Below are 27,046 nucleotides of genomic sequence, written 5' to 3' on the forward strand. Positions count from 1 at the left end.
CTCTTGTCATCGCCACAAGAGTGCAGTGTGCATCTGTGTTTCAACAACCTTCTGTGATGCAAGAGCTTAGTTTTTCTTATGGGGGAAATATTCATTTATGATTTCTCATACACTTCATATACAAAAGCACTCTTACAAATGTGTTTTTGGTTTAATAAAAAGAGGAGAGTTATAATTTATATAATGTTATGGAATGGGCTATTCTCATTTTAAAAGTGAAAAGAAAAACTCTTCAAGCCAGAACTCTCATTTCAGGATGCCGTTATTTCAACAGCATTTTTATTAGCAAAATAGTGGATATCAGTCAACATTTGTTCTACAATAAGAACCTACATTTAAGGGATGTGAATTTTAAATCCATTTTAATTGACCATGTTACTATCAGAAAAGACATTTGTGCTTCTACTGAAGGCTTCTATGAGACATTACATTGTACAGGTAGTTAAATCATTTGTTATGTAACATAGGGATGTGGACCTAGTGCAAAAATTAAAAGTGTTACATGAATTCTAAGGAGAAATTCTTTGGTCCCTATTAATGTATTCAAAAATGGTTCCCTTTGATCAGTAAAATGCCTATTAATGCAAAATGTTGACCTTTTTCTGAGTTCTCCATTAAAACAGTTCATGATTTGCAGGTGCAGAGGAACAATTCATCAGCAAATTTCAGGGCTCACCACAGTTTTTCCATCATTCCAATCGCAGGCAAATCTCACATAACATGTGCTGGTAATGACGGCTGTACTCGGATAAGCAGAAGGTTCTAGCATGTTTAGATTTTCCCCCATTCACAATTCACAGCTCTGAGATCACCCACAGTTGTTTGGTCTTAGCTTTCAATGATCTAGACTACTATTGAACAGATGATAGCCGTGTGGATAAATATCAACTGGCTCATATTTAACTTGGTTGAAGAGAGGGGGAAAAGCACTGCAACATTAACTGCAAGGCACATGACCTTAATATTCAGAGTAGAGAGAGAATAATGATCCCAAAAACCCTTTGAATGAAAAATACCATTTAAAAAAGACCTGTAAAGTCAACATCTAAAAATGGTGAAAAATTCCAGCAACAATTACAGTTATACAAATATTTTACATAAAATGTTTTTTTTTTTTTTCCTAAAACGCCCTAAAAAAAAAAAAAAAATCTAAAATGTTCAGAGAACATAAATATAAAGTTAAGTAACCCATTTAACATTCAGGTTCATGGTTGACCTTCCTCCTGCTCCGGTTCTCCCAAAGGTCTCACGTCAGGCCACTCGCGTCACACTGCGAAAGGATCAAAAGGGAACGTTGGATGGATGAATAAACAGTTTTACCAAAATCATACAAATGAAGTCATTAAGTTCCTATGTTTCTGCTCACCAGTGTGATGGCTCGTTTTAGAAGAGCCCACAGTCCTTAAGGTTGTTTTTGATGATGACGTCAGTGACGGCGTCAAAGACGAACTGCACGTTCTTGGTATCGGTGGCGCAGGTGAAGTGGGAGTAGATCTCTTTGGTGTCCTTCCTCTTATTCAGGTCCTCAAACTGACACTGAATGTAAGCGGCTGCGTCCTCATACGTGCTGGATCCTTGTAGAGAGTTTCACACAATTAATATGTTGTAGTGTTGTCAAAAGTCGGTACTGGAGTTTTAAAAATGTGACAAGACCAGCATTTCCCCTAGCATTTTAAGCGCTTGAGTGGATTCTCTGATTGGCCATTGTGTTCATGTGCTCAACAGATATGTCTCATATTTTTTACTATTGTTGAATTAGATTCTTATTTTTCTATCACATTAAATATTCTAGAAAAACAAAAAAAACATTCATATATAGGATTGAGAGATTAATATATCCATACCAGAATACTCTGGGAAACAAATAGTAAGCGGGCTTTTTTTGATCTTATCATCAAACAGATCCTTTTTGTTGAGAAACAGGATGATGGAGGTGTCCGTGAACCACTTGTTGTTGCAGATGCTGTCAAACAGCTTCATACTCTCATGCATTCGGTTCTACAAGAGAAGAAACCAAGTACTGTTTGAGAGGAACTTTAAAAGGCAAAGTTTCTGTTTCGTGATGCTGACACTGAAAAGAGGTCTTGTTTAAGCGCTCACCATTTCCTCATCTTCAGCCAGGACAAGGTCGTAATCGCTGAGAGACACGCAGAAGATGATGGCGGTCACTCCCTCAAAGCAGTGGATCCATTTCTTCCTCTCGGATCTCTGGCCGCCCACATCAAACATTCTGAAAGAAGAAGAGATGTGGGTGGTGAGATGCACTTTGGGACAGTCAGACTGAACACACAATGATTTTTCAAGGAACTGTGGTGTATGTATGTATTATATATGTGCAGTTACAATGTCTATACTCACTTGAAGTGAAGGTCCTTGAAAGTGAAGTGGGTCTCCACAATACCAGTAGTCTTCACCCTGGTTCTCAGGACATCTTGCTGAGTTGGGACATAGGAAGGACTGGATATTCTGTCTAGGTCATTCAGATAGCTATAGAGAGAAAATACAGATTAATAATTACTATTATATATAAAAATCAGTTATGCATAATGACTTCACAAATGACTTAAAGGTGAAATATAAGTCTTTAATCGAAAAAATAAGTTGACTTCACAGAAAAGTGTAAATACTATTGTACTTTTGCTTGGTTTAAGTATCCTAACCATACAATTACAGTAACATTGGCTCAACCAATAGCACAAGTTTGGGGCGGTCCTATCTGTTTGTCTAACCAATGACAAACTAGTTCAGGAAACCTGTACTGATTTGTAATTTTAAATGAAAAGAATTAAAATCACATGAAGTTTAATTAATCCAGCTCAAAGTTGCTCATTTATCTTAACTTCAGCATATGCTTTGTTCAGACTTTTGAAAAGGTTATACACTACCATTCAAAAGTTTAGGGTCAACAATACGCAATTAATTGTACAAAAGTGACAGTAAAGACGTTTAAGGTTATAAAAGGTTTCATTTCAAATAAATGTTCTTTTGAACTTTCCACAAAAATATTAAGCAAACTGTTTTCAATATTGATAATAATGAGAAATGTTTCTTGAGCAGAAAATCAGCATATTAGAGTGATTTCTGAAGGATCATGTGACACTGAAGACTGGAGTACTGGTGTTGCAAATTCAGCTTTGCCATCACAGGAATAAATTAAATTTTAAAATATATTCAAATGAGTTATTTTAACAATTTTAATAATGTTTCATAATTTTACTGTTTTTACCGTATTTTTTAATAAATAAATGCAGCCTTGGTGAGCAGAAGAGACTTCTTTTGACCGACCTGAAACGTGTGAAAGGTAGCATTAAATTTATTCAAAATTTGAATTTCAAAATGGTTTATCTTTGTAGCCAACGGCCAGACACATCGCATTTTTATTATGCCATAGAATTATTCATCTGGGTTGTATGCAAAAGGTAAGGGTTTACTGCAAACTTTGAGAACACAGGACAAATTTGCATTTTTGAAAAGTTTGCATAAAGCATATTTGAATCATGGGCCATAATGGATGGAATAATGTCAATAATAACTCAGCTCAATGTAAAAGTAATGTCTGCACGCAGTACACGAACCAATGACGTGGTCAGTGGCCACAATGGAAACGGAGCAGCATTATGTGGGGAGCGCAAAGGTCATTATGTGGGAAACGGCTGTGCAAGGGAGAAAATATGCCAAAAAACTAAGAGAGAGAGAGAGAGAGATAAACTCACTATGAGGCAGAGTCATTGAGCTGGTACTCTCTGGAGCGACTGAAACAAGCCTGCACGCCTCCATCCTTCCACAGCCGCTGGATGATTCCAGACAGCTCGCTCGTCATGTATCCTTCATCCGCGGAGCCGGCCAGAACAAACAGCTGCCTTGCGTCATCCTGCAAAACAGCCAATCAAATGCATCGTTCTCTTGATTTCCTTTTGATACTTTGGCATTACATAAATAAGTGGCCTGGAATATATTTGGCAGGCATTTAACCCCACTTTACATAATAACAGCAGCACTTACAGCCCGCCCAGCATCCGCAAAGTCAATCTTCAGGCGGCCCATGGCCCTTATGATGGCGATGATGGACTGGATGGTGTTGCTGTAGACCACGGCTCTGTACTGTTTGCACTCTTCCTCTGAGTAGCCTGCTTCATGGATGATTCTGTGGGAGAAAGTCAATTCCATTAATTGAAGTAATAAAGCTAATAGTTCTTGGAATGAATATTGTGAATACAGTCCTGGCTGAAGAGGTTGGAAGCATTCTGCTGCACGCCGTGCCAAACAACGCCCATTAAATGTAAAGATATATTATTATTTTTGCCCTATAGATTGCTGCATGGGTGATGCACTTTTGTTGGCCAAAACCCAGAAACGAGTTAGCATATTAGCACTTGCAGTTCCATCATACCCATCAGTTTGAATGGGTTTTTGGATAAATGCCTGAAAAAAAGGTGTGGTTAACAAGCTCAAGATATTTTCACGTTTGATTTTATAACATAAAATACATCAGTAATACCCCCTTGTGATTTTTTTTTTTAAAAGGATTTTAATTGTGAATAGTCCATTTTTACAGCCTCATTGTGTTTATAATCTCACTCTAACAAACTATTCTAACTCAAAGTTTCAGGGAAGATGTTTTTTAAAGGGATAGAAATGAAAATTATCCCATGATTTACTCACCCTCAAGCAATCCTAGGTGTATAAGACTTTCTTCTTTCAGAGACAAACACAATTGGAGAAATGTTTAAGAATATCATGGCTCTTCCAAACTATGTAATGACAGTGAATGGGGGGGCCTGATTTTGAAGCCAAAAAAAGTGCATCCATCCATTGTATATGTAATCCATACGGCTTCAGGGGGTTAATAAAGGCCTTCTGAAGCAAAGCAATGGGTTTTTGTAAGAAAAAAAATCCATATTTAAAACTTAATCTAAAATAACTAGCTTACGGCAGACGTCGTACCCATACTGCGCAAGTTGACTTGAGCCTCAAGGGTAACTCCCTGAAGCGATGTATGACACAGGATGTAGCAGTATCGTAAGCTTAGATGCCTCTCGCGGTTCAAACAAATAGGGCTGGGCAACAAACTCAAGCTCCTCTTCTCTTATATTGAAATCCTTCCACATTTCTCTTTAAAATTTTATCATTATGTCATGCATCGGGTCGGAAGCTAGTTAATAAAGTTAATAAATCTACCTATCTATCTAATCTATCCATCTATCCATCTATCTATCTATCTATAAAGACTTCAGATGCAAATGCCTCTAAATGCCATCTGAAATTTTCTTCTAAAATGAGCATTTTTATCAAGCTTGTATGTTTATGTTCAGTTATTTAACTTTAATGGCAATGAAAAAGACCTATTAATTGCCATTAAAGTCAAATTACTCAACCTAAACATACAAGCTTGATAAAAATGCTTATTTTAGATGAAAATTTCAGATGACACTTAGAGGCTTTTGCATCTTAAGTCATATATATATATATATATATATATATATATATATATATATATATATATATATATATATATATATATTTATTTATTTATTTATTTATTTATTTTATTTTTTATTTTTTTTACAGTTTTTTGCTTCAAAATCACGCTCCCTACTCACTACCATTATAAAGTTTGGTAGAGCCAGGATATTTTTAAATATATCTCAGAGTGTGTTTGTCTGAAAGAAGAGAGTCATATACACCTAGGATGGCTTGAGGGTGAGTAAATCATGGGATAATTTTCATTTTTGGGTGAACTAACCCTTTAAATAAAGATTGAAAAGTTGCCGAAAGCTTAATGGTGGTGACGTTGAAGTCATGTAACCGTGGTGTAGTTTGTTTATTAAAGGGGACCTATTATGCCCCCTTTTACAAGATGTAAAATTAGTCTCTGATGTCCCCAGAGTGTGTATGTGAATTTTAGCTTAAAATACCCCACAGATAATTTATAGCATGTTAAAATTGCCACTTTTTGGGGTTGAGCTGCTGCGCTCTGGCCTAAGAGGGCGGAGCTTCAAGAGCTCATTCTCCGGTGTCAGGAGTCAGTCAGGATGCAGTAACTGCGAATATATGCTACACGGAGATAGAACAGGTATAGTTTAGTTTAATTACGGTTATAACTTATATTGTCTTCTTGTTTTTATCCACTATATTAGTACAAGCTTGTTTACCGATGAGTTTTATAACGTTTATTGTACTTCACACAAAATATGAAGTGTCCGTTTTCACTCAAGAAAAATCACTGTAAGAGCTTAATAAAACACAGTGCAAGTTTGCTTTAAAATATTATCCATAAACTCTCTCTCTCTCTCTCTCCCTTGCATTATTATCAACATACATAGTGAAATCCACAGAAAAACTCATTAATCAAACTAACAGTAATCAAATATATATATAGACCTTATGCCTATTTGGGTGGTGCTTAATAAACTGGTAAACTTTGTAAATCAACTCCGATGAACTGTAATAAAGTGCTCTCACCTTCATTACTGCCGTATCCGGTATCACTCTGGAGACTGTAAGCTAGATCTACTGATTATCCTTGAGTAACAACTTTTTAGTATAACCTCGGTTTTGTATTGTCCCTTTGTATTGTCATTCGATCACAAAGCAGTCCGGTGTGAAATTATTTGCGCAGACATAAATGAATTTCGGGAGAGTTGAGGGAAGCATTTTCTTCAAAAACAAAATGAATCCACCTCATCTTAAGCGCCTCAGATTTATTCTCAGATTTAACTCGGATTAATCCATCCAGCTACAGAACACCTAAAACGTTTGGGAGACATTCTCGTCAGTGCAGCAATGGCGGACTGTGTACAATTGGCTGTGAACTCGCTCAGGGCGGTTCTATGCTAAAACGTCAGTGTCTGTCAACATTCATGGGCGGGGCCAGGGACGTCACATTGCCAGGGATCTGGAAACGGCTTGTTCTGAGACACTGCTTATGATTTATTGGGATTAAAATAAAAAAAAAGGAGTGGTTGGATTTTTATCATTATAGAGTGGTTATGTATACACACTGCCAATACACATTTATATCCAAACACCATGCAAAAGTGAGTTTTGCATAATAGGTTCCTTTAACTATTTTAAGCTTTTTACTTCTAACAAACTGTATTTATGCTTTAAAGTTCATAAAAGTTGTGTTCATGTGAAGATTAGAATGATGAACAAAAGAATCATGTGTAAGAATCAAACTTTTGTTGGGCACAGAGCTTATTTTCTGCAATAATCCAAAAGACAATAGAAAAATCCTATTGGGTTTTTGTTCAGGGAGCCAGACTGAGTGTCATCTCTGCAGCACTCTATTGCTTAATTCTAATGGCTTTGAGGATGTTTAAAATATTACATGGTTATAATAGTCTGACAAAAGCAGGGAAGTCCCTTAATAAGTCATGTTCATAATCGAATGATTATGTAATGCATTGAACGTTTAATTTTTATGAACGCTGCTATCTCTTACATCTCACATGATTTTTAAATGTTATGAAACTAGTATGACATTATGAGGACACATTTGGGGGTGAAACTTACTTCATCTGTTTGACAATTGTACTCTTCCCAGATTCACCAGCCCCTGCGAGAGAGAGAAAGAAAGAGAGTGTGTTAGCCAGATGGACACACACCCAAACATTCCAGATCTTTCCCTGCTCCGTAAAAGAATATGAGGATCTGATTCTGAACGTTCAAGCATTTGTGGCTTTTGCCAGCTCAGCAAAAGTATTTCTTGTCAGTGTCAGATTGAGCAGGAAAATTCATTTGGTTTTGCCACAAGTAATAACTGGGTGGAGAGAAGACCTTATCAACTTAAACCTTGAAAGGAAAAAAAGACTGTTTTACTGAAATTATATTGTCATGATTCATCCTTACGATATGATAAAAACAAGTGAAACCAAAGGGAAGTGGGAAAAACTGATGTCATGTGAAATGGCCCAAACCAACAAAACAGTCAATGAAACCTAGACAAATGTATACTCATTAAGTGGATATTTCACTCCCCTGTATGTTAACAAGTGTAGGTGTTAATCTTAATGGATTAATTAAAAGTCACCTCACCGTAATGGGATTACAGACAAACTTTTGAAAACCGATTAGCTACATGTCTAGATAAGCTTGTCAGCGCAGGTTCGATTGCGGGTGACAGACAGCAAATATAAAGACTAAAAACTTTAGAAACAGTTAAAGTTTCAAAGTGGGGTCCATGGGCCCCCAGGAGGCCACAAGAGGGTCGAAGAAAATTTGTAAGGAAAATAGGTGGATTTTAGGCCTTTCAACAGTGTTAATAATTAGTGTCAATGTATTTAATACATTATTAATAAACTTTTAAAAATTATATACTGTTCAAAAGTTTGGGTTAGGTAAGATTTTTAAATGTTTTTGTAATAAGTCTTATCAATGCTGCATTTATTTTATCAAAAATAGAGTAAAAATAGTTAGATTGGGAAACACCATTCAAATGTAAAATATCTTTTTATTCTAATATATTTTTATAATGTAATCTAGCTGAATTTTCAGCATCATTACTCCAGTCTTCAGTGTCACATGATCCTTCAGAAATCATTCTGATATGCTGATTTGATGCTCAAGAAATATTTCTTAGTATTAATGTTGAAAAAAGTTGTGCTGCTTAATATTTTTGTGGAAACCGTGATACTTTTTTTCAGGATTCTTTGATGAATAGAAAATTCAAACAGCATTTTTGTTTTATATGGAAATCTGTTGTAACATTATATCCCTGGCATCAAAATGTTAAAAAATTCCTAACTTAGAGTTTTTAATTAAAATTTCTTCATTTCAGAATCAGCCTAGTTGGTCTTTAATTTACCTACGGTCAGGCAAATCTCAACACTCCCATACAGCTCTTCCGTGAGACTAGAGTTCATCCGTTCACTGAGCGAACATTTCAATTAACCATCTCAGTTGTGGTTAGAGGACGTCCCTGTGGGAGGACATCTCTTTCTCTGAGTCCCAGAGCAAAAACACAGCAATTAGGCCACATCAGCATCTCTCACACTGATTCAAACCCTACTGCGAGGAGACCGAACACAAGAGCGCTGCATTTACCCCAGAGACCCCCACACGAGTTGATGAGAGGCTTGTGGTACTTAATGTTCATCCACACCATTTATCGTCCTCAAACAAAGAGCGTAATGTTTCCTGAGAAGCAAATATCAAAGTGTTCAACAGATAGATGAGGAACAGTTCCAGCATGTCAAACATATTTATCATTTATTCGTCAAATTCAGTCATTTCATTAGGAATCCACGAGTGACTCTTGAGATTTTTCATGTAATGAAATGTGATTAAAGGAGAATTTCACACAATGAAAAATTTCTGCAAATTTCACAGTGGGTTCAAGTTTTCTTGCAAATTCCCAATATTCACCAACGTCGTGGACGTGCGGTGCTTCATAGATCGCTACATTTTTGATAGCTGGCATTGAACTTCTGGCAAAATTTTGCAAATGTGACCAATATTACCAACAAGACTGTGGACATATTTGTGAAATCTCTCAGAAATGATGCTGACAAACTATTTAAACTGTCAAATGTGTAGCGATATATGCTCACAGTTGTTTGTCAATGTGGTGAATCTGAGTGAATAACTTGAACCAGATGCAATGAGGAAATGTTTCGTCTTTACATTAAATTCCAGATCACACAAATTTATCTTGAAATAACCTTAGAAGTGATTTGATTGTGCAGGCCAAACTCCTTGCTAGGGCTGCCCGACATTTCCTTTTAGCATCGATATCGCAATCTGCGCATATGCGAGAGTCACATTGCAGGATGGGCAACGTCAAGTATAGGGATCGTAGTTGATCCATTCGGACCAGGAACCACGGTTCGAAATGCATGATAAATTAATTGCAAAGAATGAATGTTTTAGTTTCTGTTAGTTTAAACATTCAAGCTCAAGAAGACACAAAAAATAACTCCATTCTGAACTCGCATGCCGTTTTCTGTGCGCACACACAGAGATGACACCGAATTCTGTTCTCTATTTGTTCTTGAACAGACACATACATGCAAAATTATGTCAAAATGCACTTCCCTGTGAATATCCTCATAAACACTGTTGCTTATGGCTTAGGTGAACGTAAACAATTGAGAAATAAAACAGATGAGCATCATTATATTTGATCCGTGCATTGTAATTACCATTTAGACGCTTCAAAAATTTCATAAAGAGATCATAAAAATAATTGAGGGGTTTAGACCAAATTTCCTGAAGAGACTCACTTTATTTGATAAACAGATTGAATTTAGGCTTTTATTCACATATAAACATTGATCAGCGAACATAAGCTCTGATGAATGAGAACAAACCTTATTGGTCCTTGCGGAGGCTTAAATGTGCTACATAACACAAGAATGAACCTCATTGGTTCTCGCACGTCAAGCGAACATGCTTGAGCTACCGTTTACCATATCTGATGTGTGCATTGATGAATGTTTATGTGAATAAAAGCCTAAATTCAATCTGTTCATCAAAGCTATCGTTTCGTGTCAATTTAGAAAATTTGGTAGAAATAAATTTGGTAGAAAATTTGGAAAGACCTTAGATTTCATTAAAATATCTTCATTTGTTTCTCGAAGATGAACGAAATGGTTTAGAACTACATGAGAGTGAGTAAACGTCAGAATTTTCATTTTTGGGTGAACTAACCCTTCAACCAATAATACTGATGACAGCTTTATCCTAAGATGCATCATTACAAGTTTCTGGTGCCACATAGTGAACGTGACTCCCAAAGCACTGGTTTCACCTTTTGTTTGGTCTCCTGCGGCTGCGTTTATGGTGCTGTAATTTGAACTGGCTCTTCAGTTTCTGGGCAACCAACAACACTGCCTGAGACACATGACCAACACACTCTAAACCATGAAGCAGTGCTCATTCTTTACTGAATTATCACATTTTGATACGCGTTTCTGGCACTTGCTGCGACAAAATTATTCAAATAACCACCAATGAAAGTGCTTTCTCTTCTCAGCAGTGAATTTATTCTTAGTAACAATCCTGGAAGTCAACATTTGTCCCCTTCTATAGTCTAAACAGGAAGTCCAGCCTGTTTTACAGCAGGCGTTAGGACATATGCTGTCGATCCGCGATGCCAAAAAGCAAACAAACCCAAGAAAGCAGCACAGAGAGGGCGTGTAATGAATCAGCACTTAGGGGGAATCCAGTTAACTAGATAATTACATGCTAATTTTCCCTAAAGTTTGATGGTGTAAGGGCAGGTTTTATGCCCTCTAACAATTTACACAGCAAGAAGAGACCAATGGGAAAATGTTTGTACAATGAACAGATAATTAAACTGGCAAATCTAAATGAAATGTTGACTATTATCGTTTGCGGAAGAAAAAGCAAGGGAAACTGACACAGTAAACTTTCCAGCTATTCAAAATGAACAAACTGCATGCAAACAGCACCAAGTGCTGCTCTTCAGGTCTCGGAGACAAATATTATGTTTAAGCTGAACACGCCATCGATAAACAAGAAAGGCAAACAAATGTTCAAATCACCACGAGCGAATAAATTGTTCATCTTCATTACTCAATGCCCTGAAAAATGCCTGCACATAAAAATAATGGAAAAGTACAGAAGAAACATATGCAAAACAGGAATCGGAAACTGAAGAACAAGTGGCCTCTATGTAAATCGCAATGAATTTACATGTCTACTGCTAATGTAAAAGAAAGAATACTGTGTTTTTATGCGTGAAATTGTAGGAAATACATTATGAATATTTTGTTAAAATCAACAATTTCTGCTAATTTAATATTTCTTTAAATCTATTCTAGAGTGTTTAAGAACTTGGTGTTTGAAAACCTATTTAAATAATAACTCAAATATATATAATTCATTTAGATTTAAGAGTTTTCAGACTTATATGATGTTTATGAGACCACTTTTTAAGCCCATCATCCTCTCCAGTTTACTCCAAGCACCCAGCAGGACCCTCCATATACACAAGCTCATTTATCATAATTGGATGAGGGTTACGGTAATCTATCAGATCCATCTCAGTAAATCAGGCAGTGGGGATTAAATTAGATTAAACTAGGCTTTTGTTGGCTGGATTAGCCGTTTGCGTCTAACTGGCCACGAATATGCAAACGAGCACTTTTAAGAAGTCCAGGCCAAAGTAAAAGAACAAAAGCAGCCAAATAAAACAATTTACGCAATTATCTAATCTCTAATGTATAGATATGTAAACTACATTATTAAAAACAGTGTTAAATGATTCGAGTGATATAAGTGAGTGGATTAGCTTCATATGCTAGCCGAGACACCAGCGCGGTAACTATTGACAGAAAAGTTTCCCAGCGTTCATAAATATGCACTTGACTGCTTTATTCTCGACTCAAAGCTTATTTAAATGTCAAATCCAGTGCTAATGTATCTCATATTTGTTGTTAAGTTAAATTTACAGGGCGTTTTCCCTAACGGAGCGGCTAACTCACCCAGCAGCAGCAGCTTGACCTCTCGCGACGCTTTCTCTCCATCATCCCGCAGGTTTTTGTCAATCATTTTACTCCTCTCCTGGGCGCTCTTGTCGTCCGAGCTCAGGGTGCACCCCATCTTTTTGGAGTTTAAAACGCTTTCAAACTATATAAAAAGTCGAAGAGGCGAAAAAAAAAAATGGAGGAAATAAATATCATGCACAGTGGTTCAAATGAGGAGCCACCGCGACGTCTCACGCCCAACTCTTTCACACGCGCACAGCCTCTTAAAACTGGATTTTTCCAGGCGCTGGAGTTTCTAAAGTTTAAAAAAATAAAAACGGAGGGTGTCAGTAATCAATCGAATGCCTTGACGGCCATGGTTGATTAAAAATAAAGTGAAAACGCAGTCATTAATGCTCAGCCTCACGCTCGGCTTCTCCCACTGCTGTTAAAGTGTCGAAAAGATCGACGGAGTTTCCTGTTTCTTTTCATACATAAATCCCCCCTCCGCGGCCGCGCGCCCGGAGAGCACGCTCCCGCACACATGCGCGCAATGCAAGGGTGCGCGCAAATTGAACCCAAGTACTTGTGAAGTCAGAAAAATTCGGGAAAATAACTATTTTTTTCCCATTATTTTATTACATTTCTGGAAATCTTAATACGCTTTAAAAACACTTATTCATAATATTTTATTTTATTTATATGTAATTTTAAAATTAATTTACAGTGTTTGTATATTAATAATGATATATTATTTAATACATTTTCTGAAAATACTTATTCATAATATTTTATTTATTTATTTATTTTACATTATTATGTTGTTATTTATATGTTAATTAATATATATATATATATGCAATTTGTATGTATTTACATAATTTATATATAAATAATTATATATTATTTATAATTTTATAATTTCTGAAAAAGCCACTTTAAAATACCTTATTATTCATAATATTTTATGTATTTATTTGTATTTTGTATTTACATTATTAGTTTCTTTTCATACATAAATCCCCCCTCCGCGGCCGCGCGCCCGGAGAGCACGCTCCCGCACACATGCGCGCAATGCAAGGGTGCGCGCAAATTGAACCCAAGTACTTGTGAAGTCAGAAAAATTCGGGAAAATAACTATTTTTTTCCCATTATTTTATTACATTTCTGGAAATCTTAATACGCTTTAAAAACACTTATTCGTAATATTTTATTTTATTTATATGTAATTTTAAAATTAATTTACAGTGTTTGTATATTAATAATGATATATTATTTAATACATTTTCTGAAAATACTTATTCATAATATTTTATTTATTTATTTATTTTACATTATTATGTTGTTATTTATATGTTACTTAGTATATATATATGCAATTTTTATGTATTTACATAATTTATATATAAATAATTATATATTATTTATAATTTTATAATTTCTGAAAAAGCCACTTTAAAATACTTTATTATTCATAATATTTTATGTATTTATTTGTATTTTGTATTTACATTATTGCATGTTATTATTTATATGTTAATATGACATTTCTGAATTTTATTTATTTGTCATTTTTAATATTTACATTATTTATATATAAATAATTATATATGATTTATAATTTTATAATTTCTGAAAAGCCACTTTAAAATACTTATTCATAATATTTTATTTATATGTAATTTCAAAATTTATTCACAGTATTTATATATTAATAATGATATATTATTTAATTAATTTTCTGAAAAGCCTAATATGCTTTAAAAATACTTATTCATAATATTTTATGTATTTATTTGTAATGTTTTATTTACATATTACATGTTATTATTTATGTTAATTAGTATATATGACATTTCTGAATTTGATTTATTTGTATTTTTTAATAATATTGACATTATATAATTATATATTTTTATAATTTCTGAAAAGCCTCTTTAAAATACTTATTCATAATATTTTATTTATATGTAATTTCAAAATGTATTTACAGTATTTATATATTAATAATTATATATTATTTAATTAATTTTCTGAAAAGCCTAATATGCTTTGAAAATACTTATTCATTATATTTTATGTATTTATCTGTAATTTTTTATTTTTATTATTACATGTTCTTATTTATATAATAATTAGTATATATGAAATTTCTGAATTTTATTTATTTGTAATTTTTAATAATATTGACATTATTTATATATAAATAATTATATATTATTTATAATATTATATATTATATTATATATTATTTATAATTTTTCTTAATTTATTACCATCATTTATATATTATTTTATATTATATTATATTTATATATCATATATAATTTAATGAAATGTCTGAAAAGCTCATGCTTTAATAATACTTCACAATATTTCATTAATTTGTTATTGATTTACATTATATATATATATATATATAGCAATAAAATAGCCCTTTAATATCCTCACAATAGTGTGTCAAATGTGTATTGTAGAATATTTTTTCACAACATAGGTAATTATTGTCTGCATAGGTTGGTGAATAATTTATAGAGGAAATGGCTCCATTTGGTGAGATGAATGAGGCCACATCTGGTTGGTCAGGTCACGGGTCTAACCATATTCAAATAGATTCAGATTTAGGAGATTTTCTTATAGGAGGCACAAAACCATACAGAAAATCAAAAGATGATCTCATTTTGAAATATTATCATAGCCAGCCTTATTATTTTACATACTATTTAAATTTCAAATGTCATGACTATGCAAACCAACTAGCAAGTTCCCCCCGTATCCGTGACTAGTGTATTTTCCTAAAGAACCACAATGGAAGACAAGGAACACTCGAGCCATTTAAAATGAGGGTAGTCATCATGGCGACTGAACATTCATTACACTGATTTATAGTGTCATTCATTGTTGGGTCTTTAGAATATATATATTATGTTTATTTAATTTTGTGCAACTTGAATTACACACTATAGGCAACAACAAAAACACTCTAAAACATTGTCAGACGGTCATTGGAAATGCTACTATTTACCTTGCACTGAGACTTTACATGTATCTTATAGGGTTGGTTATTTATCTAAAAAACATGAACGCATAAACTGAGGATGATATGAATGTGTTAATAATATAACCCAAGTGTATAAATGTCTATTAATACAACAATCATAAACATACTTTGCATGAATAGTGTGCATGCATAGTCTACTAGTCCAAAGTTATTTCTAAAAACAAAACAAGCTTGCATTTTGTTATGTCTTTTAATTAAATAATACACTAGGCACATTAAAATTAATAAAGGGACAAAACACATATTTTGCACTGGAAATGGCAGGGTGCTGTAATCTAGTATGCACCTTTATGTTATAAAGTGGTGAGATGAGACAATAGGGATAATTGATCTTTCTCCAGCGTGGTGAGACTTGTTATGCTTGGGGACTGATTGCTTGCTGTGCGACTTGAATGCAGAGACACTGCTGAAACAGGACCTGGGGGGATATAAGTGTGCGTAAGTGTGTGTTTGTGATTATATCGAAGGTGCTTTATGGGTTTGCTTACCTTTGCAATCTATTTTATTTAAATGAATTATTAATTTATAGACTAAATGCAAGCTTTATTTGTTAGGATTTTGCTTATTTACGTTTGTTATGTGTCAAAACCTTGGATTTTACAAGAAAGAGAATTTGCAGTAATTGAGATGTATTTTAGATGGCAGACAGACAGTGAGGATGCAATGTTACCCTGCTCCGCAGCACCACCAAGTGGCTGTACAATGCAACAGCATGGATTACTTAGAAAAAAAACACAGAAACAAATATTTCAAACTATTCAGGGCACTAATTCATTTAGACATGACTTGAATAAACTTGAACGCGCTAATATACATGTAAGAAAATATTTTTCTACTTGATAGCTACATCACTTGACATTTTTAGAGTAATTTTAAATTAAATTAAAACTTTTTTATTCAAATAAAAATATGCACTGCCCACTACACACAATAGCTTAGTAACTTAATGTCTTCCTATGGTCTGGTGGCAGTAGGGAATTTATTAACAGGACCTAAGGCTGGCTTTTGTCTTTTGGTACTTGTGATGAGATGTTTGACAGCAAACTCTGACAGCAAAAGTTTCCACTGGGCAGCTGGTACTGCTCACAGCAGCCTGAAGCCAGACGATTCTATTGAAAACTGCACCAAGAGAGAAAGGACAGTTCTGTGGAGGGGCTTTATTTTGCACTCCAGCCTGTTACTGTTATTAGATAAATAAACAGACAGGTAGATTTGTTTTTTTGCTGCGGCACCCAGGGAGAGATTGGGGGGTTAGGTGCATTGCTCAAGAGCACCTCAGTTGTGGAAGAGAACGCTGTTCATTCATTCCCCCCACCTACGTTTCCTGCCAGTACTGAGGCTCAAACCCACGACCTTCGGATTGTTAGTACAATTCTCTAACCATTAGGCCACAACTGTCCCAAACTGATTCTAAAACTACAAAGAAAAACACCCAATAACGCATGTAGGGGCCGAATTAGCCCAATTCCAAATGAGTATTAATATGCAAAAAAGATCCCTGAAATTCTTGATGCATCTAAAGCCGCATTTCCACAGCAGGAACTTTCCCCAGGAACTCGGTGTGTTTTGAACGCAGGGACTAGTGTCTAAATGAAGTTCCAGATAAAAAATTTCCTCCTCAGAAAGTCCCTGCTCACGAGGCAGTACTTTTTTTAAAGTTCTGGAACTTTCAGGGGTGGGACTTGGGCGCTGAACATGCTGATTGGTTGACTGCACGCAGCTTTTTATTTCAACCACCACTTTTAAAAGTCTGTTGCGGTGCGTGCAGTAAGAGTTGTTTGCTATTCAAATCAACAATGGAGTTTAAAAAATACAACCGATGGACCGACGACGAGGTTCAGGCTTTATTAAAGGTCCCGTTTTTCGTGTTTTTTTGAAGCTTTGATTGTGTTTATAGTGTGCAATATAACATGTGTTCATGTTTCGCGTGTAAAAAAACACAGTATTTTTCACATAATTTACTTATCTGTATACCGCTGTTTCCACTGTCATAAAAACGGGCTGATGACTTCCTTGTTCTATGAAGTCCCTCCTTCAGAAATACGTAACGAGTTCTGATTGTGCCAGCGGTTCCTGTGTTGTGATTCGACAGCAGCTTAGCGCTCCTTGCCCGGAAAGGTCACGCCTCTTACCATAACTTGGAGATGCACGCGCTCAGTGTTATTGTAAACGTCTTTAATTTTACCCTATCAATTTGAGCCGGAATCAGACCCGGTGATTGGACTGCGGGATGAAAATAACAGCGTTTCGACGACATGGCGACAAACACACTCTACAAACGCAACTCTTGTGTATTCCTGTGGGCGGAGGTTAGTCAAAAAACTGTTTTAGTGACGTCATTAAAGAAGGAAGTAGAGGGATGTAGTCCAAACTGGCCGTTCGATGTAGGCGACTTCTGTTAAATAAAATATCTCGCTTGGCATTGAACTTTGAGCTTTAAAATTTTACAGATTTTATTTATACTCTAACAACAACATTACACACTAACTAAAGTTTGAAACATGGGATCACGAAGAACGGGACCTTTAAGCATCAACACGACAGCCAGTGCCACAGTTCCTCAACAAGCCGTCCATACCGACGTGATGAATACGATCCTCAACTGGATGGAACTGAAATAAATACTTTGATTGTTGCGATCCTATCAGACTTATGATAGCAACCTTAATCGCCCCCCCCGACTAAGCCTGGTTTCTCCCAAGGTTTTTTTCTCCATTTTAACACCTATTTGCCACTTGTTTGCCACCTGATGTCACCTGATGGAGTTTGGGTTCCTTGTCGCTGTCGCCTTTGGCTTACTTAGTTGGGGACACTTGACATTTGACTTGACATTTGATATTCAACAGTATTCTTGACATTTATTCAACAGTGCTTCTGATCTGCCTGCATTGACACTATTCTTTAAGAGCTGCTGTGCAGCCAAAATTATGTACCAGTTATCAATGTAAAGCTGCTTTGACACAATCTGCATTGTAAAAAGCGCTATATAAATAAAGGTGACTATACTGAGGACAAAATCCAGCAGGAACTGGAAAGTCGTGCGCAGTACGTCACTGGACTAATCTTAATGGTACTTTAGACCATGCTAGAGCACACAGCAACAGGTCTGGGGGAAAAAAGTTCAAATTGTTCTGGGTAATTTCGGTGGAAACAAGGCTATTGCTCTGCCATGACACTTTAAGCTCAACTTTGACTAGTTGCAGATCATGCCCTATAGAGGGCGCAACAGGATAAAAAATCTTTGAAGTCTACTTTTACTCTCTGTTTCCAACAATTAAAATGACAAATAAATGCAAAATACGAGAGCGCTCAACAAGATTTGTTTGATAATACCATCTGGATGCTCGATATTGAACAGGTGAATGCACGTTTTAAAAAGCTTATTTGTTCGCCGTTTTAAATTAATGCACTGCCGCATTGTAACGCACTGACAGTATAGCTCGAACATCACATGCAGATTGCACGCACACAGAAAGATTCAGTAGCACAGAAATGTATTGTCAACACTGTTTTGTGATGCATCAATAAAATAGCTTAGAAACTGAAAAGTTCTAGCATACATTTTTTTTATTAACTAAAACACAAAGCTTCACTATTATTAGAGAGACACTGCCAGAATTAATTCACACGCAATCGCTCTCACTATGCATTCATATAAATGTAATCTTTAATGTGCTACTTTATCTGTATCTGATATAGAACGAGCAGAAATATGTGAGAAATATAACGCCCTAAAGACAAAATTGATAAAAAATATGCTGTTATATATAGGAGCAATAGGCTTGTGGGCAGCTCTGTCAAATGCCAAAGCTGTGCACAAGGCAGGGTTGCCAGGTTTTCGTAACAAAACCCACCCAATTGCTACACTAAACTAGCCCAATCACATTTCAGGAGGGGTCCCCTGATAAAAATCACATTCCAGGGGCTAAATATCATGTTATTTGTGGTCGCTTCAACCCACGGACATGAAAAACAACACGTGGCAACAATGTTAAAGTAGCCCAATTCCACAGGAAAACTGCAGACTTAGCAACACTGGCACAAGGCACCCCGTGTTCGAGTCTTATTTGTTCATTAAAGGGTTAGTTCACCCAAAAATGAATATTCTGTCATTTATTACTCACCCTCATGTCATTCCACACCCGTAAGTCCTTTGTTCATCTTCAGAACACAAATTAAGATATTTTTGATATAATCCGATGGTTCAGTGAAGCCAATGCACAGCAAGTTAATTTAGACTGTTTATCTGTTGTCACAAAATGTTAATGTGTGTTAAACAAACTGCTTTTTTTTCTGTATAATGGTGGAAAATTTGCATTTTTGTAGTCAAGACTTTTAAAGTACTTTAAACTGTGCACAAGGCTGGGTTAATAAAGCTGTGCACAAGGCAGGGTTGCCAGGTTTTCATAACAAAACCCGCCCAATTGCTACTCAAAACTAGCCCAAAACTAGCCCAATCAGATTTCAGGAGGGGTCCCCTGATAAAAATCACATTCCAGGGGCTAAATATCATGTTATTTTTGGGGTCGCTTCAACCCACGGACATGAAAAACAACACACGGCAACAATGTAAAGGAAACCCAATTCCACAGGAAAACTGCAGACTTAGCAACACTGGCACAAGGCACCCCGTGTTCGAGTCTTATTTGTTCATTAAAGGGTTAGTTCACCCAAAAATTAAAATTCTGTCATTTATTACTCACCCTCATGTCGTTCCACACCCGTAAGACCTTCGTTCATCTTCAGAACACAAATTAAGATATTTTTGATGAAATCCGATGTCTCAGTGAGGCCTCCATTGACAGCAAGTTAATTAACACTTTCAGATGCCCAGAAATCTACCAAAGACATTTTTAAAACAGTTCATGTGACTACAGTGGTTCAACTTTAATATTATGAAGCGACAAGAATACTTTTTGTGCGCCAAAAAAGCAAAATAACGACTTTATTCAACAATATCTAGTGATGGGCGATTTCCAAACACTGGTTCATGAAGCTTTACGAATCTTTTGTTTCGAATCAGCGGTTCAGAGCGTGTATCAAACTGCCAAAGTCACGTGATTTCAGTAAACGAGGCTTCGTTACATCATAAGTGTTTCAAAATTTCAATGGTTCACGTGACTTTGGCAGTTTGATACACGCTCTGAACCGCTGATTCGAAACAAAAGATTCGTAAAGCTTCATGAACCAGTGTTTGGAAATCGCCCATCACTAGATATTGTTGAATAAAGTCGTTATTTTGCTTTTTTGGCGCACAAAAAGTATTCTCATTGCTTCATAACATTAAGGTTGAACCACTGCAGTCACATGAACTTTTTAAATATGTCTTTAGTAGCTTTCTGGACATTTAAAAGTCTAAATTAACTTGCTCACAATGCAGGCCTCAATATGATATTATCAAAAATATCTTAATTTGTGTTCAGAAGATGAACGAAGGTTTTACGGGTGTAGAACGACATGAGGGTGAGTAATTAATGACAGAATTTTCATTTTTGGGTGAACTAACCCTTTAAGGATGTCATCAGCGATTAGTTGACGTTGACTCGATTCGACTTTAATCACATAAATGTCAACTTAAAAAAATCTGAACTCGTTCAAACCCCAGTATCAAATGGTCACACGTGTTATAATTTGTTACACTTTTTATTTAAGTTTGTTATAATATTTTCTTCTATTATTCCAAGCTTTAGCAATATTGTATTATTTACAGTCATGCCGATAAAGCAATTTAGAATTGAACTGAATTAGATAGATAGATAGATAGATAGATAGATAGATAGATAGATAGATAGATAGATAGATAGATAGATAGATAGATAGATAGATAGATAGATAGATAGATAGATAGATAGATAGATAGAAAAAAAACACGTTCTACCATGTTCCCTGTAGTTCTCTGGCTTCTCATCTAGGTGTGTTTAGAGCCCACCCTCGTTTACACACTAACAGAGTTCATGTACAGTCACTGGCACAGAGAGCAACAGGCGCACAGCTCACTCTGATCCTCACAGAAGACGGATGCTGCTGACAATCATCTGCTCTGATAGGAGTCATGACTGGACATTTGACTGCAGAAATGAGGTATTAGGTATTTTATTTTTTACAACTTACACGGTTGGCTATGTTTAAGGTGTGCATTTGTTCTCAAAGGTTATACATTGTCGTGTGTTTTAAATTATATTATTTAAACAGTTTATGAATTACAATATATCTTGGTTTAATATTTTTGTTGCCTTTTACATTTTTTTTGTATTTCATAATTGTTTTAATGTTTAAAATTAAGTAAAAGTCTTTAATAGGCTGTTCAGTGGCAGGTTTTATTGAGACAACTTGCCCCTATATACTGTGTATATACTTTAACATGCTATTGGGGCATGTTGTCACAAAAGGTCAATACACGTTAAATGAACTGTATTTCTTTTCTGGAGAACAACAGTGAAAATGCTGATGTTTCATGAATTTTTGTGTAATTTATAATTGTTTTATTGTGTGACTTCCAATGTGACAACTTACCCCTATATAAATTTGCCATTAGGGAATGCTGTCACAAAATGTTAATGTGTGTTAAACAAACTGCTTTTTTTCCGTATAATGGTGGAAATATTTGCATTTTTGTAGTCAAGACTTTTAAAGTACTTTAAACTGACTTTCAAAAACAAACCCACCTTGAGAAAAATAACTGGAGTAACATCTAGCCCCTCTCTGCCTTACATACACTAACCAATCCAAGGTACAAATTTTAACACCGGTGCTAAGATTGCTGTTCTTTGTCACAGCGCTGAGATATTTCCCACATGGCTGTGCTGTATGCCCCTGGCTTTCTAACAAGAACTTGTGGCACAAGCTAGAAAGGTGAAGATGGGTGTCTGAAGTCAGTACGTATAATCTTAAGATAAATAAAGAATAAATATTTATGTTTTCACAATTTAATGCCTTCCATCTTGATAGCTTGCTCTGTCCTCTCTGTTTTTGTCAAGCAACATCATGTCACAGTGAGAAGTGAGCAAATGTGACAGACAGCACATCAGTATTATTATTATTCTCACTTAAAACAGCAGCTTCAGTAATATGTTGATTCATATTCACATTATTCATTTATTAGATTAGGTCATAATGTCATTTGTCCTTCAAAGAGAATATACAACACACACCACCACACATCTTCAGCTTTACTCTTCATCCTGAGAGTGATGATGACCAGACCCCACACTTAACAAACAGGATAACCGACAGAAGATCATTAACTTTTGAGCACAGTAGTAAAAACAAGCCTCATGTCCTCAGTCATTCTAAATTTATTTAAACTTTTATTAACAGAGTACATATTTGCCCTGTAGCTCACCTATATGAACAACATATAACATCTGTTTGCATTATATTAAATTACACAGCTCCACCCAATATGACTTCACAAAGCATTACTTAATTAGCAGCTATACAGTGCATTAGTTCCCGCCCCCTTTTTCAGCAGTGCTGGTTTCAGAAGTATGTTTTCCATTCTTTGTTAAAGAGTTATAAGTCATGAACCAATCTAATCAGCTAAGAGGTGAATCACAACACCACAAACTTTGATTTGAAGCAAAAAAGTTTTTGAAAATCGGACAAAAAGACAAAGGTACAAGATTGTGTACTTAATGGCTTTGAGGGAAAGAACTACAATCCCATGATGCATTGCGAATAGCATGATCGAATTAAAAATGACGGAGAAATATAAAACTCATTTACATATATATATACAAACATTTCAGTATTTTGAGAGCGTAGGGAAATTGACTCGATAACGTCATTCGCAGTGGTTCATGGTAGTGGGCGGAGCTAAAGAGCTATTTTGGCATTTGTTGCTTTTTTCTACTCTCTGATTGGTGTAATTTTCTGTACAGCATCATGGGAAATGTATTTTTTCACCAGGAATTCTGCTGTTAAAACAATTATTTTTTTAAAATAAGCTGAAATAATGCGGGCTGACAGCTTCAGCAAAAGCAAATACCATGGTTTAAAAACCTTGTAGCTCACAGTGGTCTGTTTTTAAAAGTTATCGTTCAAAATCATTTACTTATGGAGAAAATGAATGCATTAGCAACCTCAACAACCAATCAGAACACATTAGCAACTACCTAGCAACCATCCAGGGGTGCATTTCACAAAAGCATCGTTAGCCAACTAACATCGCAAGTTCCGTTGTTACTAACGTAGTTCAACGATTTGGTGTTTCCCGAAACCACAGTTCAAACGAACATTCGCAAACTGTATCGCAAACTTGTGGTTGGAACAGAAGCATAGTTTCTTGTTTTTATGACATGTATGAGAATTAGTCCTCAGATGTCATGTCTGTAATTTATAGCAGAAAATCTAGCATTAATTAGATCTCAAATGGATTCATTTAAAGAAGTTATTACTCCACCACATGCGTGATATCACTAACAAACGTGACTGAACCACAAGTTTGCGACAATACAGTTTCAGGAAATGGTTGTGACTAGCTAGTTGATTTGCTCAACGATGGTAAAGAGGAAAAGATGATCAGTTCACGATCCGCTGCCGCTTCGTTTGAACTGAGCAAACTGTCGCGACACATTAAAGAGCGCCAAAACTGTATTTATTGTTTGAATATTGTAATAAAATTGACACACTCTAAAAAATGCTGGGTTAAAAACAATCCAAGTTGGGTTAAATATGGACAAACCCAGCATGTTGGGTTAAAGGGCACCTATTTCACAAGATGTAATATAAGTCTCTGGTCTGGACAAGTTTCAGCTTAAAATACCCCACAAATTTGCCCCTATTTGGGGGTGAGCAAAAACATGCCTTTTACTATATTACTATATTGCTTGCTAAAAAAATAAATCCAAAATTGGTTGAAAAAAATGGCTGAGTGAAAACAACCCAATCCCTGGATTTGTCCATATTTAACCCAGCATTTTTTAGAGTGCAGAATTTGAAAGCCGAGACTTTGTTTCATATCAAAAGTAACAAATCACAAAGCTTATTGAAATTTTTGCTGCCTTCACGTGCTCTCGGAATTGTCTTAAATCCGAGTTTAGGTTAAAAAAAAAAAAAATGCACATGAAATGCACAAGTCCCTTTAAGACAAGTCATTTCACTCAGTGGCCATCTTTGAAACGCCTCTCGGGCAGCTCCTATCTCTTTGAATGGGGAAACATCAAATTCTCCAAAGCTGTTTGCCAAGCTTTCGATTAAATGTCATATTTGTAATCACCAATTAAATCTGACAACAACTGTCTCATACATTTATTTTTTTTTTTTCGTTTCATGACAAAAAAAACGGTATTTTTCAAGCTGGATCAAGCTACTGCGCATGCGCAGACCTAAATGCGCGCCTCTTGTGCCTCATTTCGGAGGCGCGTGTCTGACTGTTTCTATAGGAACCAGAGCTTCTAACAGCAGCAAAACAATACAAGTGACGTGTCTTGAACAAAGACTACAGAATAACACAAGATGTGTCACTCGTATTGTTTTGAATGGGAGAAAGTGCAACGCGCAATATGGCGGAAGTCATGCCTTCAAAATAAAAGCCTTGATTGATAAAGTCATCGCGTCACTGCAGTGACTGTTAAAAGCTCCAGTTTCTATAGAAACAGTCAGACGCGCGCCTCCGAAATGAGGCACAAGAGACGCGCATTTAGGACTGTGCGTGCACATTAGCTTGATCCAGCCAGAAAAATATAGTTTTTTGTCATGATTCGAGCGTTTAGAAACAAAATTTATGAGACTGTTGTTGTCAGATTTCATTGGTGATTTCAAATATGAAATTTAATCGAAAGCTTTGGAGAATTTGATGTTTCCCCCATTCAAAGAGATAGGAGCTGTACTTGAATGCCCGAGAAGCATTTCAAAGATGGCCGCTGAGTGAAATTACATGAAATGGGACTTTGGTCTTGAACGCCCTCCCACTTTGAAACTTGAATGCAATGAGCTCGTAATCACGACTTCAGAAGTGGGAATTATCAAATTTCAGTATTATCAGATGGAAGGTGCTTCAAAGCTTTGTTAATTCATCTACTGAAAACAGCATCGATTCATGGGATTTAAATCATTATTGGTTCTTCAAAAGGAGAATGGATTAAAATCACAAAATCTATATTTTTTACCCAGCCCTACCAAAAAAACACCCAGCAACAGTAACATGCTAAAACCACCAAGAACGCACTAGAAACCTCTAAAACTCTTAAGCAAGCACATACTTAAATGTTTTAATAACACAATAGCAACATTTTTACTTCAAAAAATGTAAAATCTAGTTGTTCAGTTTTTGGTACTGATCCAAACTGAAGCAGAACAGTACATGCTGTCCTGCTAAAGGTATTAAGCTTATTGCTCCTAAGAGGCCTTCCTGGTTACAGTAAATAAAACAGAGTCCTTCCTTCCATCTAGCTACATTAAAATATCTGAGATTATATCACAGTTAGTAATGTTTTCCCTGCAGTATTATCAATCCCATCAATGTGATGCTGTTCTCCTTTGCCTTAATGGAAATCTGGCAGCATAAACAATTCAGATGAACTCTCTGTTTGAGAATGATGTTTGGCAAACAGACTCCATCTGCAAAGATACACACTAGTTCTCTCTCCACATGCCATGTCATATTCTGAACCATAAAGACAGGAGTGGTCTTTGCACAGGGTTTTTGTGCATTTTAAAGAAAGCACTTAACAATTTATTGTATTTTTATTACAGTAAAAGATGGAAGAAATATGCATTCCCCAAAAAGTATTTGAACCAATGTTAATGAAAACTATACTATTTAAATATAATTGGTAAAGCTGGAATGAAACTAAAATACATATTTATGACTGCAACTGCAAATAAAAAGACTCCAAAAATAATATTATTTATAGTTTTTGATACAAAATATATTTAAAATTGAAAAGACAAACTGAAAATAAATAGAAATAAAATCAAAATTCAAAACATTGGCCTGGACCCAAAATGGTTCTGAAAAATGATGTGAGAAAAACAAAATCTTAATTTGTTTGCAGAGGTTTTATATTCTGCTGCTATGCAGTTTCTACAGTTCATAGTGGTTTTATAGACCCTTATAAGGCCATTATAGACCCTTTTAGTGCCAAAGTCACAATTACGTCATGCCGTTAGCTGGAGGCAGCCAATACAAACCAGCTAGTCTGCGGTTTTCCCATGGATTTGGGCTACTTTAAAACTGTTGCCGCAGGTTGTTTTTCAAGTCCGTGGGTTGCAATGACCCCAATTATGTGATATCTAGCCCCTGAAATGCAAATTTTACCAGGGTAGCCCACCAAATAAACTCGGATTTTACCCCCGGAACACATTTTTTCTTGGGCGAACCCCCTGAAACACGATTTTTGCTAGTTTTGTTGTCAAAACCTGGCAACCCTGGCCTGTCAGCTATTTATTGTCACTACATAAAGATCTTAAAATGTCATCTTGTTGTGTTTTTGGATGCCAGAATTGATAGAGTACAGGCTCCAATTTGAAATTTTATCGTATTTTATCGCAAAAAAACCCGACAACAGCTGTGGTTAAATGAAATAAAATGAACGGACTGGACAGAAATGAT

At 35.6% G+C, this 27,046-nt stretch overlaps 1 protein-coding gene across 1 annotated transcript; it reads right to left on the minus strand.

Moving 5' to 3' along the window:
* Nucleotides 1-244: 244 nt before the first annotated feature.
* Nucleotides 245-12,932, minus strand: gnaia (guanine nucleotide binding protein (G protein), alpha inhibiting activity polypeptide a). Its single transcript, XM_048158447.1, has 9 exons — nucleotides 12,450-12,932; nucleotides 7,516-7,558; nucleotides 4,003-4,144; nucleotides 3,714-3,871; nucleotides 2,359-2,487; nucleotides 2,101-2,230; nucleotides 1,845-1,998; nucleotides 1,367-1,574; nucleotides 245-1,270 (listed from the first exon to the last, which is right to left on the minus strand). Exons 1-8 carry the CDS (start codon nucleotides 12,565-12,567, stop codon nucleotides 1,384-1,386), a joined length of 1,065 nt encoding a protein of 354 aa, XP_048014404.1. The 5' UTR covers nucleotides 12,568-12,932; the 3' UTR covers nucleotides 245-1,270; nucleotides 1,367-1,383.
* Nucleotides 12,933-27,046: the final 14,114 nt, after the last annotated feature.

This window comes from Megalobrama amblycephala, linkage group LG15 (assembly GCF_018812025.1).
Source record: "Megalobrama amblycephala isolate DHTTF-2021 linkage group LG15, ASM1881202v1, whole genome shotgun sequence".
In the NCBI taxonomy this organism is placed as follows: Eukaryota; Metazoa; Chordata; class Actinopteri; order Cypriniformes; family Xenocyprididae; genus Megalobrama; species Megalobrama amblycephala.